The sequence below is a fragment of the Engystomops pustulosus genome, chromosome 10 (assembly GCF_040894005.1).
Source record: "Engystomops pustulosus chromosome 10, aEngPut4.maternal, whole genome shotgun sequence".
NCBI lineage: Eukaryota > Metazoa > Chordata > Amphibia > Anura > Leptodactylidae > Engystomops > Engystomops pustulosus.
Window position 1 is genome coordinate 54,716,375 of NC_092420.1, and position 14,907 is coordinate 54,731,281.

At 42.1% G+C, this 14,907-nt stretch overlaps 1 protein-coding gene across 4 annotated transcripts in view; it reads right to left on the reverse strand.

Moving 5' to 3' along the window:
• Positions 1-10,802, reverse strand: part of CRB1 (crumbs cell polarity complex component 1) — a 45,151-nt gene extending 34,349 nt beyond the window's left edge. For all 4 annotated transcript variants that reach the window (XM_072129010.1, XM_072129009.1, XM_072129012.1 and 1 more), the window contains exon 1: positions 10,587-10,802. In XM_072129010.1, coding sequence (XP_071985111.1) covers positions 10,587-10,656 — 70 coding nt within the window. In that variant the 5' untranslated portion in view covers positions 10,657-10,802. The remainder of the gene's footprint in view (positions 1-10,586) is intronic.
• Between the last annotated feature and the right edge of the window lie 4,105 nt (positions 10,803-14,907).

Consider the following 14,907-nt stretch of genomic DNA (forward strand, 5'->3'; position numbering starts at 1 on the left):
AGCAGGTGCTGACAACATATAAAGACATGAAATCACAATTTGAATTGATGTAGCAGAAAATCCAGTTGCTCGAGCAGAAGATAAGAAGTGGGCAAATTAGCAGAAAATGTAGTAAACAGGGTGATTAATTTGAAGCATTAAGCATAAAGTTACCAGATATTTAGCTCCTGGAACCAGAAGCTCAGACTGAACATTGAGAAAAATGATTTTCACTAAAAGCATCATTATAAAAAGTGAGAACTTCCATCTTTAGTCATAAATATACATTTAACGTAAAATAAAAAGTTTAAGCCACAAATACAAGCAGGAGACATATACTAGATGTAGAAAGACAACATATTTTTCGGCCTATAAGGCGCACCGGAGTATAAGGCGCACCTCTAATAAATGCCTGCTAAGACATCTAGGTTCATATATAAGGCGCACTGCTGGGTGTTAATGCAGGGTGATGCAGCAGGGGTTAAGCGGTCTCCCTCTGCCCCTTCTCCTTCCCTCCTCAGCCAGAGTGTTATTCCTGTGGGGTTCCCTGTGGCTCCTTCTCTTTCCCCTGTTACAGGGCTGTCAGGTATGGGGGATTGTTTACTGATGATGATGATTGCCTCGTGGTCGGCACTATGGCAGCTCCGGTCTCTCCCTGCTAGGGGAGGGCAGGATGGGCACAATGTTAGTTGTGGTGCCAGGGCACTTCAGGAGCCAGGGACCCTGTATACTGTGTTGGAAGGTGCAGGAAATTTATGGGGATGGAGCTATTAAACACTGGTAAATGTACAGTACATCTTGTCTGTAGTACATTTATGTATAAGTTCATATATAAGGCGCACTGGCCTATAAGGCCGAAAAATACGGTACTAAACATATATTAGAAGGGGGAGGCATCCTAGACTGCACTTTTTCATCCTGTTTCCTTCTGGGAAAAAATAGTGTATGTTAAGCGGAGGGCATTAGAGGCGGTTGGGGGTGATTGTCATCTTAGGACATCCATCCCCAGCCTCTGCTGCACGTACACTGTGGATGTTCACTTTGTGATGTATCTACAAGGAGACACCCTGAAAATGTGCAGCAGCAAACCACCACCTGCTGTCGATGTTCACTCCTCTTCCCACTTACACTTCGTGAGCATACAGTGATACAAACAGCTGCCCTCCATTGTAAGGATATGTTCGGAATCCTTCCCACAACTAAATATGAATGCAGCCTAATACTCACCTTTACAGAAACCTAACTTTAAACTACTGGGACTACTGCAAAACCTGTAACACCGTCCCTGTCCCCTAAGCTGCCATGTGTTATTTATCATTCTAGTGTCTTTATATGTTGGGATTCGGGGCTCCCTTGAATACCAGGGCCTAGATATACTGTAACTGCTGCTTCTACAATTTTAACAAACTTTCTAATTTTTAACAAGCTTAAAGAGGCACAAAAGATGCAACATGTGCTGAAATTCTTCATGCCTTAAACCATTCCCTATGCTCTGCTCTTTATTCCAAACTCCTCCTTGTTGCTGGGACATTTCTTCCACTGCCCGCTGGACAGTGGGGCAGACTCCGAGATCCAGGCCTGTCCTCCCACGTCCAGCATGTTTGGGACCTACAGTGGGTGCGGAAAGTTTTCGGACTACTTTACATTTTTCACGCTTTGTTTCATGTTTCAAAATTGATTAGCACCGTGCACCCCATCTTGACAGAAAAGAAAACAGAAATGTACATATTTTTGCTAATTTATTAAGCACCAAAAACTGAAACTTTCCGTACTCACAGTATGCTTTATAACCATGCTTATGGTCAATGCTAGTGTACAGCCTGTCACGGGTACTCCCATGACCTTGACTCCATGCTGCCTGCCCTGACTTCCTGCTTTGTTCCTGACTTTGATCCTGTGCTGCCTGTCTCAACCTCCTGTCTGTATACGACCACAATTTTGCCTAACGTGTGCACCTCGCCTTGGCTGCCACCCCAGAAAAACTCACACCTGTGGAACCACCTGGTTGAACCACACCGCAGCAAGTTCAACCCGCTCTGATGAAAACCGGGTACCACTTAGATTCTGGTCCCATATGCAGCTTACGTCATCGTCCGTGGTGGTCCAGTGGGTCCACTGCCCCTGGAGCCTGAAACAGCCTATCTAACCAAGATGTTAATTAAATATGTAAAGGTGTTGTAAATATCTTTTACAAAATTGGGTACCAATATAAGAGTCCTTATATTTTTTGGATTTATATATAATGGGGCAGATTTGCTTACCCGGCCCATTCGCGATCCAGCGGTGCGTTCTCTGCGCTGGATTCGGGTCCGGCCGGGATTTATGATGGTAGTTCCTCCGCCGTGCACCAGGTGGCGCTGCTGCGCTGAAGTCCGCTGGAATGCCTCGAAATACACCGGCCTATCCTGGATGAAGGTGAGTGAAATTTTCGCGACACAATTTTTTTTTAAATGCAGCGGTTTTTCCGAATCCGTCGGGTTTTCGTTCGGCCACGCCCCCCCCGATTTCCGTCACGTGCATGCCGGCGCCGATGCGCCACAATCCGACCGCGTGCTCCAAAATCCTGGGGCAATTCAGGTACAATCGGCGCAAATCGGAAATATTCGGGTAACACGTTGGGAAAACGCGAATCGGGCCCTTAGTAAATGACCCCCAATATGTTTTGGATCACATAACAGCCACCTCTTTACAAAATTTGTCAGTTTGCTGGTCTGGACCATTTCAATGTGTTGTTAGAAAAGGCATTCATGAGTTGTCAATCGATCTAAGGCCATTTACAAACATTCTGAAGTCCATCAGTCAGAAAATATCTCTTCACAAGTGGGAAAAATGCTATGATATATTTCAGACTACATGCTTTAGTTAGCATGTTGATATTTTTTATTGTGTCCTGTTATGTAAAACTGAACTCTCTTTTCTCATGACTATATCTGTGTCCTACTGCAAACATGCCATGTGATACTGTCAACATTGTTTGCCTGTTACTGTGTGCTTTGACTTATTTCTGCACTGTGATATGACAGTGTGCATTATTCCTTCATGCATTACTATTGTATTGTGACACTACTCCCACTGCCACACAGCCCTGTGTACAGTCACATATTGAAGTTGTGTCTAGTCAGTAGTTTTATGCTGGAGTCGGACACTGATGATGTTTTGTTGCACTGGATGCAGCCATCTGGCACCCATAGACATTATTCAGCGAGATGAAACAATGCCGCATGTAGCGTTCTTTGACCCAGTTTCTATGTAAGTCAGAGACTGTAGGGCACAACGACTGAGGCAGGCTTTGATAAAATACCTCCTATGAAAACTATGAGATTAGTTCTAACATTTTCAAGGAAGATTGTAATGCCACAAAACAGGGATAATAAAAGAAACAATGAACTGCAATCTCACAGACTTCTACACTACTGCTCAAAAGTTTGGGGTGACCCAGGCAATTTTGTGTTTTCCATGAAAACGCATAGCTTATTTTTCAAATGAGTTGCAAAATCAATAGAACACTGTCTAGACATTGACAATGTTGGAAATATTTTTTTTTTTCATTTGAAATAATTATTTTCTCCTTCAAACTTTGCTTTCACCGAAGAATGCTACCTTTGCTGCAATTACAGCATTGCAGAAATTTGGCATCATAGCTTCCAGAAGCCCTTCCCACAAGTTGGATCAGCTTGATGGGCACTTTTTGTGTAGCATACGGTCAAGCTGCTCCCACAACAGCTCAATGGGGTTGAGATCTGGTGACTGGACTCGTCAACTCCATTACAGATAGAATATGAGCTGCCTGCTTCTTCGTAAATAGTACATGGATAATTTGGAGGTGTGCTTTGGGTCACTGTCCTGTTGTAGGCTGAAATTGGCTCCAATTAAGCGCTTTCCACACGGTAAGGCATGGCGTTGCAAAATAGAGTGCTACCCTTCCTTATTCAAAATCATTTGACCCTGTACAAATCTCTCACTTTACCAGCAACAAAGCAACCCCAGACCATCACATTACCACCACCATGCTTGACAGGTGGCGTCAGGCATCTTCCAGCATCTTTTCAGTGGTTTGTGTCTCACAAATGTTCTTCTGTGTGATCCAAACACCTCCAATTTATATTCATCTGTCCATAACACTTTTCTCCAATCTTACTCTGTCCAATGTTTGTGTTCTTTTGCCAATATTAATCTTTTCCTTTCGTTAGCCAGTCTCAGATATGGTTTTTCCTTTGCTACTCTGCCTTGGGTCCGCATCCTAGAGTCGGCTCCTTACTGTAGAGGTTGACACTGGCATTTAACGGGTACCAATTAATGAAGTTGCCAGTTGAGGACATGTGAGCCGTCGGTTTCTTAAACTAGAGACTAATGTACTTGTCTTGTTGTCTTAGTTGTGCAGCGGGACCTCCCACTTCTCTTTCTACTCTGGTTAGAGCCTGTTTGTGCTTTCCGCTGAAGGGAGTAGTACACACTGTTGTAGGAAATCTTCAGTTTCTTGGCATTTTGTCGCATGGAATGGCCTTCATTTCTAAGAACAAGAATAGACTGTCCAGATTTACATGAAAGTTGTTTTTTTCTGGCCATTGTGAGAGTTTCATAGAACAAACAAATGTGATGCTCCAGATTCTCAACCAGCTCAAAGCAAGGTCAGTTTTATAGCGTCTCCAATCAGCCAAACTTTTTTGAGCTGTGCTAGCAAACAATGTACCATTAAACCACTGAAGAGGTAGTTATTGGAAATGGGACTATATACACCTATGTAGATATTGCAATAGAAACCAGACGTTTGCAGCTAGAATAGTCATAGTCAATAGTATTTATGATTCATTTAATGTTAGCTTCATTGAAAGAAAATGTGCTTTTTCTTTCAAAAAAAAGTAAATTTCTAAGTGACCCCAAACTTTTGAGCAGTAGTGTACCTTCTATAGGTGCATTTACATATGCCCTGGCATTATTCTGTCTGTGGCGTGGGTAAATGTCACATTACAAACCAAAATGATGAAGGAACGTAAGATGCGTTCATGTTAATAATCCAAACTCGTCACAATTATTGCTCGCTTGCCAGAACTGAAATCCACACCAGTGGTGAGTGGGGCTCTAAATTGTTAAAAAGTTGCAATTGCAAAGTTATACTCCACAATTCAAGACTTTTTCATGCCTTGCATGGCAGAAAAAAAGAGTCCTCAAGGTATGATAGATCAGCCCCATTTTGTTTCCATTAGATCCCATGGAGATTCTTATACACGTTTCATATTTACTGGGAGATAGGCTCATTGTTGGGAGATTTTCTGGAGGGATGTAAATGAGTTGCTCTATAGATGGCACCATTCTGTTTTCTACAACCATAGACATAGAATAAATGAATAGACTGTAGTCCAGCACTTACAACCTCATCATGCATATGGTATTACAGTGCAAAGTCTTAATGAGGAATAAAACCAGGCAAATCTGTATAAAATGTAATGGTAATAAAAGGGATTTACATCTGAAACACTGAAGGATTATATGGCTTGCCACCGTTCCCTATTTTATTGTGTGTAAATCTGTTCTATATGTGGTACAGGGCTTGCATTTTATTTATTATAAAATGATTCTACAGTACATATTGGTATTTTGTTATAATAACTGGGAAATAATCAGTAGATGCAAAAATATGACATTATAAAATGCTAAATGTTTGTGGTGTAAGTAACAGCGACAGACGGTGACCTAGATTATATCAGCCTTTTAGAGTTTCTTTGTCCTGGTCTTAACTCTGTGATTGCCTGGCTATAATTCAAGAAGGCTCATGTCCCTCTTCATATGATCAGATGGCTCGGAGCAGAAGTACTGGATTGTCCATTGTCCGTACTTGTATTGGAACTGATACCTATAAACTAAGATATTCTCAGTAGTAAAACATTTGAGCATTTGAACTGAAGATAAATAATAGTAAAAAGGTCAGCTGCTCTGCACCACAAAATTCTGCACCTAAAGGGGCGTTCAGACCATGCACCACATTTCTTATATCAACTTGACAGAATTGTGAGACACGCTGGGGCACATTTACTTACCCGTCGCGATCCCTGAGGTGTGTTGTCCGACGAGGATTCGGAGCTGCCGCAACTCACTAAGATCGTGCGCCCGAGTTCCTGCATGTGTCACTTCCCGCTCAGGTCCGCCGGAGTTCACCTTCTTCTTCCCGATGCATGTAAGTGCTTGGCTTCCATCTCAATTTTGAATCTTAAATCCCGCGCTTAGTCCGAATCAGTCGAGTTGTCCGACGGCCACGCCCCTCTATTTGTGTTGCATGAATCCGATTGCATGCGCCAAAAACACCAGTTAAATGCGGCGTAAAACGGAAAAAGTCGGGAAACCAAACGGAAATTCGATCCGTGGACCCTTAGTGAATTTGCCCTGCTGTATGCTAAGGGTGCAGACTTCCCAAGCAGATTAAGGAAACCATGTACCAGTATTCAATAATCTGCTGCAACCTGCACATTAGTGAGGAAAACTGCACCTAGTGCACTACTTTTCATAAATATGGGGCATTTATAAACCTGCTATGCTTATACTGTATATCTACTTTATTTTCTGTTTGCTCTGGGGTTCTGCAGTTTTTGTCTTCTCAGTGGGTCTCCTGTCTACTGTGGACTCTCCATTATTATCAGTATCTGTTCTGGACTCTCCATTATTATCAGTATCTGTTCTGGAGTTTTGGTATTATTTTTATCTGCACTAGGGTCTCTACTATTATTCCCTGCTCTGAACGCAGTATTTGGTTTCTGGGGTGGTATTTATTGCAATAATATGGTATTAATAATATCTGGGGTTGCATTTGTGCTGTACTGTGGTTGTTGGTGCTGGTTACTTTTGCAGCCGCTTAAAACTGAGCAGCATTTCCCAAATCCTTATGAAAAAACATATTTAACACATATTGGGGTTGATTACTAAGGGTCCGTAGCCGCATTTTCAACTGATTTTCTGTCATTTTCGGGGATTGCACGGCTATGACAGGTATTAAGCAGGGGATTGTGTCGCACACGATCAGATTGTGGCGCAGCTGTGCTGGATTCCATGCGACAAAAATTGGGGGACGGGCTGTCGGACGATACGACTGATTCGGACTGAGCACCAGACTTAACATTCAATCGCGATCCAATGCACTTACATGCACAGGAGGAAGATGGTGAACTCCGTTGGACCTGAGCGGAGAAGCAACACATGCTGGATATCGGGCAAACGATTTTAGTGAATCGCGGCACAGTGCATGATCCTCGGACAATGCACTTTCTGTAAACTCCTCCGGACGGGTAAGTCAATGTGCCCCATTGCATTGATCAAAATCTACCAATTTATGATATATTTGTGAAGTCTGAGTCGGTTCATTTTATCACTACTCCGATTCTACAGCAGCCCTGACTGCAAAGATGGTATACCAGAAATCTCTAGCAGCTCCACCCTTTGGAGGAAGGATCTTCTGACCACTCTACTTGCTGTCAATAACATTAAAATTTTACCTACTGCCATCTAGTACACTTCGCACTGGATTTCAGGGTGTCTTCTGAGACCACAGAAAACATCATTGGCAGTCTGCTTAGTCAGTTGCCGGCTAAAGGGGGTCATGGCAGAATTCTTCTATTAAATTACTGTCCCCTGTGCTGTAAATCCCCTCAAAGAGCTCACAGCATACCATCAATGTATAGAGCTAGTGCCACACAGTATGTAATTGGCTCTTAAACTCCCGCGAATTGTGGAAGGCAGAAATGTTAGTTTGGACATCAATATCACAAAATTGGAGTTTAACCTCTTAACTGCCAGGACCTTTTTCATTTTTGAGCTTCCATTCTCTACTCCGCACCTTCAAACATATATAACTTTTTTTTTATTTTTCCATGTAAAGAGCTGTATGAGGGCTTGTTTTCTGTGTAACAAATTGCACCTCATAGTGACAGTATTTAATATTCCATGCCATGTACTGGGAAGTGGAAAAAAATTCAAAATGCTGTGAAATTGGTGAAAAAACACATTACGCCATTTTCTGTGGGCTTGGTTTTTTACAGTTTTTATTGTGCACCCCAAATGACATGTCACCTTTATTCTTTGGGTCGGCAGGATCACGGTGATACAAAATTTATATAGTTTTTTGTGTTTTACGACCCCCTAGGGTACTTTAATCCAAGGTTGTCTGATTGATCCTACCATATACTGCCAAACTACAGTATAGCAGTATATGGGGATTTTACAGATCGTCTATTACAATGTGTAGGTGTTACTAGTGTGTGTTTGCTGCATTATGAGTGTTTTCCTTGAATGGAGAGGCCTTAGCCCGATGCATGTTCCATGTAACATGTTCCCTTTAACTACAGCCATCAGGATGTTTTTAAACTGTATCAAACAGACATGTCAAGATAGGCTGGATTCCAGCTGCTAGGATATTATATTTCAAATAAAGAACAGTTTTGTTTCCCTTTTTTGTTTTTTTTGTGTAGTTATGATTTTTGGCTACTCCAATGAAATGCTAAGGCAATACAAAAATCAAAGATGTAACATTTGTCTTGTGTCTTAATTCACATGTATTTTAGGTCAACGCATTAAATTATTTAATTACCTGATTCAGTAGAAAGTAAAAAAAATGTTCAGGCCAGTAGATGCTGAAAAGTATTTAGGGACTTATGTTTCTGATCACACAGAGTCAAACTATGCCCACGTGGTCATCATCTTACTGCTTGTGTGACTATTGGCCTCTAACTCATCATAAGGAAGTACAGAGGTTATTAGTACCACTACTCTTAGGCCCCCTGCACATGAACGTATGCTCAGCTGCATGCAGGAGAGATCACTTCTCACCCCTCCCCTCTCCATAGAGAAGTGATCGCATCTCCGTCACACTCAGGTTCACGTGTAAAGGGCCTTAGGCTACTTACACACACATGCTATGCCCCAGGCCAGTACCCTGGTGCAGCACAATTTCAGCCTGAGAGGTGGAGGGGTGAGTGCTTCTTACCACTTCACTCTTCACAGGAAGCGGTGCTTCTGGGCTACACATATGGCAAAAGATAGAGCATGTACGGAGACACACATGTGCCCACTGTACCAAGCCGTGCGCATTGTACTTCTATGGTGACTGTCGGCTCGCTGCTGTTCGTACGACTAGCATACAGCCGCCATATACGTATATGTGTGTGTGAAAGGGGCCTTTGTAGTTCACACAGGGTTCTTTAGCCACAGTTATTCCATCTGGAAAATTCATGGCAAAGTTGCTCTTCCAAGGGCTTATTATTTCTGCAGACAAGTGGAATCTGAGCAGATGACTTTTGTAAAATAGGGCATATTTGGTCAAATCCAGTATTTGCCCAGTATTAGCCCAGTATCAACCCAGTATTTGACCAAAATATTGTTTGTACGATGAAAAGTAATACAATATTCTAACTGTGTTGTGACTGTTATTAGTCATGTTCCTGTGTGTCCATCACATGACCATGGGCTGGTTTTTATCTACTGGAAGTAAGCAAATAAAAACAGCAAGCAGAGATCTAGAAAGTAAAGAGGCATCTATTCAGAAAATACAGTGCACAATTGGAAAATAACATTCACGTGCTGGACAATTCCTTTAAACCATAAGACAGAGAGCTTCTTGTTATCCATCATTGATACCTTCTAATAATAATGACTTTTTAAATGATCCAAAGCTTGACAAAGGCTTCACATATGAAGGCTGGAAAGTAGTTGTGCATTAGAATAAATCCACCTTTAATTCACTGTATTTGGGAGTGCTGCCTGTCTTTATATTGTCTGTGTATTACATGGGATTGTTTCCACAATTTGACAACATGCACCCATTTTTGGCAAGTATCAGGCAGTGCTGCTTTAGACTTTTGTAACGATACATTATTAATAGCAAATAAGTAATTTTTCAAAAGTCACATACCAGTAACATACAAACCCAAAGAGTTTCTCACATTTTAAACGTTTATATCTATATGTGGTAGCAGAAGGAAGATTCAGTGTAAACTTTTGTATTTTCTATCTTTACATCTCTGTTATTCCTATGCTTAGGAGTTCAGTGGGTGCTACTTTATATTTAAAGTCATTAAGCCTTGATAAAATGTAATATTTTCTTTAATCAGTTATGCATTGAAACTCTTCGCTATTTAAGAATATATAATTTGCAGTAGACACAGGATGTATAACGTTTAAACAAAGAACCTTATAACATTGTTAAAAAACATTAATTGAATAATTCCTTCTTAGTTGTCTCTATATCTGTTCTTAAACCAAGTTCAGGCTACAGGTAGCATATAAATATTGGATTTCATTGCACAGTACTAAAAAATAATGGCTCCTAACATGTCAGTGTGTTGAGTATATAAATGAATACACTGCTTCTACACAATGACTGATGCAGAGTGTAAGTTGGTCATATCTAATGATGCAAACAAATTATGTCTGTGGTTGTCATTATTATACAGAGAAATAAAATAATTAAGGAAAAGTATCTGGCTGGAGAAAAGTAGAAAAGAACTTGTGGCTATAGAAAATGCCAGACAACAGCTACAAATACGTCTATCACAGCTAATATATAAAGCAATTATAGATAAATCAATGCGGTTGGCGGAGCTTGATGAGAAATCAATATAACTCACAAGTCATATGGAGATACATCAGGACAGCTAAACAGAGACTGTAAGTCCATGACATCCGCAGCTGTTCCATGATCCAGCTTTGCTCTACGGTTCTGTCCACATCACTCCATTCACAGGCGGGATGCTCAGAACCATACCTCGTCCATATACACAAAGCATCAGTTCTTCATCAGGAGCACAAGAGCATAGACAAAGTCTGCTCTCAGTGACAGAACAGCTAGGATGCTGAACAAGTGGCATGGGTGACGGGGAAAACCTGGGGTGGATGCGTGGAGTGACTGGAGGGGAGGGAATGCTGCAGCCTGCAGACACTATAGTTACCGGTAACTAATATATTGCTGGATTATCTGAATTGTATCTGAATCCTTGTTTGTAGCTAAATGCTCCTAACAATATTTCTACCAGAAAAAACAGATGAAGAGACAAAAGTTGCAGGAAATGTGACAATTACAAAACAATAAAATTACATTTAGTTATTTGCCCATCGGACATTGGCAAGGTCTTGTCGTCTGGAATGATTGATTTGTTGGCAAGATATTTATATGAGAGTTTGTATTGCTCTTACCATGGATATGCATATAAACTTTATGATAGTTCATGTTCCCCTCAAATATTATACAGGGAGCAAAAAATTGTACAAAGCAAAAAAGTGTAATGCAAAGTTCTGGACGTGTAGCCACAACTCCATTTACTTCTATGGGACTGACAAACCACATAAGTGAATGGACCCACATGTAGACATCAGCGCTCCATCCACATACTACATTAGTGGGCCCTGAAGTTTGAACACTTACTTATTCCTAATCCTGTTGATAGGGAATAGGTGACTCTAGTGCAAAGACCCCTTTAGTTTTTATTTATGTTGAATCAATTTTATTGAACATTGTAAAACGAAAACTCACAATACATTAGAAAAATCTTACATTAGTCAACACATAACATACAATGTATGGTAAACGTATATCCAGGACATACACTTAACCTTCACTGAGGCCCTAAATGAGTAGAAAAACCTTCCGAGTGGATAGGAGAGCAGGCTCCACAACAAAACTCTGAAGAGAGTATATCATTTAACCTCCTTATCCCTTCCCCTGGAGGCATGTTACCCTCTGCCTTACAAAATAGCACAAGGCTTAGTTCCACAGATCACAGTAAGTTGTGCCCCTGGAATGAGCATGCTGAGAAGGTAAAAACACAACACAAGACTAAACAGAAATTTAGACAGATACAAAAAGGATGGAGTACAAAAGGAAGGGAGGGGGGTCCTATGGAGCGTGTGCTGAAGGATGAGAGGAAGGCTTCAGGGGTTTCCCACCTCCCTTGGCTAGGCTGTTCATGCCCCTGAAGGAAATGCATGGAACTCTATCCAGAAGCCTGAACTTCAAAGAGAGCCTTAAAGTCCGGGGAATCCCTAAAGCTCATCCAAGGAGACCATACATGGAGAAACTTTTCATGGGCCTCTGGTGTTAATATAGCCAGCTCCTCCATGCGGAACAGGTGAGACATTTCTTTGGCCCATTCGGCCATGGACGGACATGTGGTGGACCGCCAGTGGCGTGGTATTACCGCCCTAGCTGCAATTAGGCAAAAACGCAATATGTCCTTCTTTTGAGCTCCAATTTGGCCAGGAAGAACACCACCAGGCATGCAACATATCCCCTTTATCGGATCCACAGCGCCAGCAGACGTCTGAAACCAAAGGGAAAGCCAAATGTAACACTGTCGGCAACCGGTACCACCGTGACACTATCTTATACCCCTTTTCCTGTGCTGAGCAAGCGGAGGACATCTTGTGCGTGAAGAGGAAAGTTTTGTCCCACTCTTCCTGTGTCAAGGGGGCCCTAGCTCGCTTTCCCAGCTTCTGACGAATGGGAGTTCTGAAGTCTAAGAGTCGCCCGTCAGGATGGTGTAAATTTGGGAAATTACGTGTAGTGGGACTGAGTCCAGTCGGAATAACCCTTCAAAGGCAGTAAGGGAATCGGCAAAGGCCGCCACGTTGCTCGACCCTACTATAAAGGACCGTAATTGTGAATACTCAAACCAAGAGCTACCTGTGTGGCCCTGATGTGGATTGAAATCCCCATGAAGGGGTTTAGATTTTATTTAAACAAGAATTAACTGTTGTGTAATAAAGTATAAGTTATAAACAACCTAATTTTAAGACCCCTTAAATGGCCCACATTTATCAAATATAGTGAAAACGGTACTAGGTGCAGTTTGCCTGTGTAGTGTGCAAGATTCATGTATTGTGGCACACATTCTTCATGATTCTGGTGCCCCGTGCACTTCTCCAAAAGAAGGCACCTACTTTTAACACAGAGCGTGAGACACATTTCTGTCCGACACTGCATGATAAATGTGGCTGCACCGGAACGCCCCTTTCACTGAAGAAATTTGTGTTGTGTCGGGTGTAGTGCAGCTGCGACACAAATATGTCGCAGAACATTTATAAACACATGTGCAAACAGCTTGCAATGAAAATAACATGCAAAGTTAGATACAGAATTGGTGGCAAAGGGTTTAATAAATGTGCCCCAATGTTTTTGGACAAAATCTGAGTCATAATGTGGGTGTGGCCAAAGATGTGCTTTGTTATTGCATTTACAAGTAATGCAAAAGCATTAGAACTTTTTTTTCTCTCTCTTTTTTGCAACTTGTTAGCATTTTTTTTTTTGCTACTTATGTTGCAGTTTCATCATGTTGTTTTTTTCAGTGGAGCGCCTGATGTGGACATCTGAAAAAAGTTGCTATTTTTTGTGCAATTAACCCTCAGTTCAGAGCAGGCGTCAAGGAGTTCTAAAACATTTTAGACTTTTGTGTGACTTTTCTGATAAAAGTCTCAAAACACCAAGACTTCACATGCCTCATTTATCAACCACTAAGATAAACCAGGCAAGCCCAAAACATTACAAAAAATCCAAAAAGCTAGACACATTTCTAGACTAAGGCTACATTCACATGTACGTATGGGTGACGTCTATAGGGCCAATGTATGTACACCGTATATACATCCCCCATATACGGCAATAGGCGCAGGGCGCAACAGCCGTACAGTTCCAAAACCGGAACTGTCCTATCTTTCCCCGGAATACGGTGCCGTGCGCCATATATTACTATGGAGAGGAGCGAGGGTGAGCTCCACCTCTCCCCAGCGCGGACCTGTGCCCATCGTGCTACAGTAAGGCGGGCAATCATGGTGTGAATGTAGCCTTAAAATATATGCACCCGCTCCAGTGTCTTGCATTAAGATAATGTAATACACCGGGTAAATTTGTTTCAATAGAAACATACACTCACCGGCCACTTTATTAGGTACACCTGTCCAACTGCTCGTTAACACTTAATTTCTAATCAGCCAATCACATGGCAGCAACTCAGTGCATTTAGGCATGTAGACATGGTCAAGACAATCTCCTGCAGTTCAAACCGAGCATCAGTATGGAGAAGAAAGGTGATTTGAGTGCCTTTGAACGTGGCATGGTTGTTGGTGCCAGAAGGGCTGGTCTGAGTATTTCAGAAACTGCTGATCTACTAGGATTTTCATGCACAACCATCTCTAGGGTTTACAGAGAATGGTCCGAAAAAGAAAAAACATCCAGTGAGCGGCAGTTCTGTGGGTGGAAATGCCTTGTTGATGCCAGAGGTCAGAGAAGAATGGGCAGACTGGTTCGAGCTGATAGAAAGGCAACAGTGACTCAAATCGCCACCCGTTACAACCAAGGTAGGCAGAAGAGCATCTCTGAACGCACAGTACGTCAAACTTTGAGGCAGATGGGCTACAGCAGCAGAAGACCACATCGGGTGTCACTCCTTTCAGCTAAGAACAGGAAACTGAGGCTACAATTTGCACAAGCTCATCGAAATTGGACAGTAGAAGATTGGAAAAACGTTGCCTGGTCTGATGAGTCTCGATTTCTGCTCCGACATTCGGATGGTAGGGTCAGAATTTGGCGTCAACAACATGAAAGCATGGATCCATCCTGCCTTGTATCAACGGTTCAGGCTGGTGGTGGTGGTGCTTTGGTGTGGGGAATATTCTCTTGGCACTCTTTGGGCCCCTTGGTACCAATTGAGCATCGTTGCAACGCCACAGCCTACCTGAGTATTGTTGCTTACCATGTCCATCCCTTTATGACCACAATGTACCCAACATCTGATGGCTACTTTCAGCAGGGTAATGCGCCATGTCATAAAGCTGGAATCATCTCAGACTGGTTTCTTGAACATGACAATGAGTTCACTGTACTCAAATGGCCTCCACAGTCACCAGATCTCAATCCAATAGAGCATCTTTGGGATGTGGTGGAGCGGGAGATTCGCA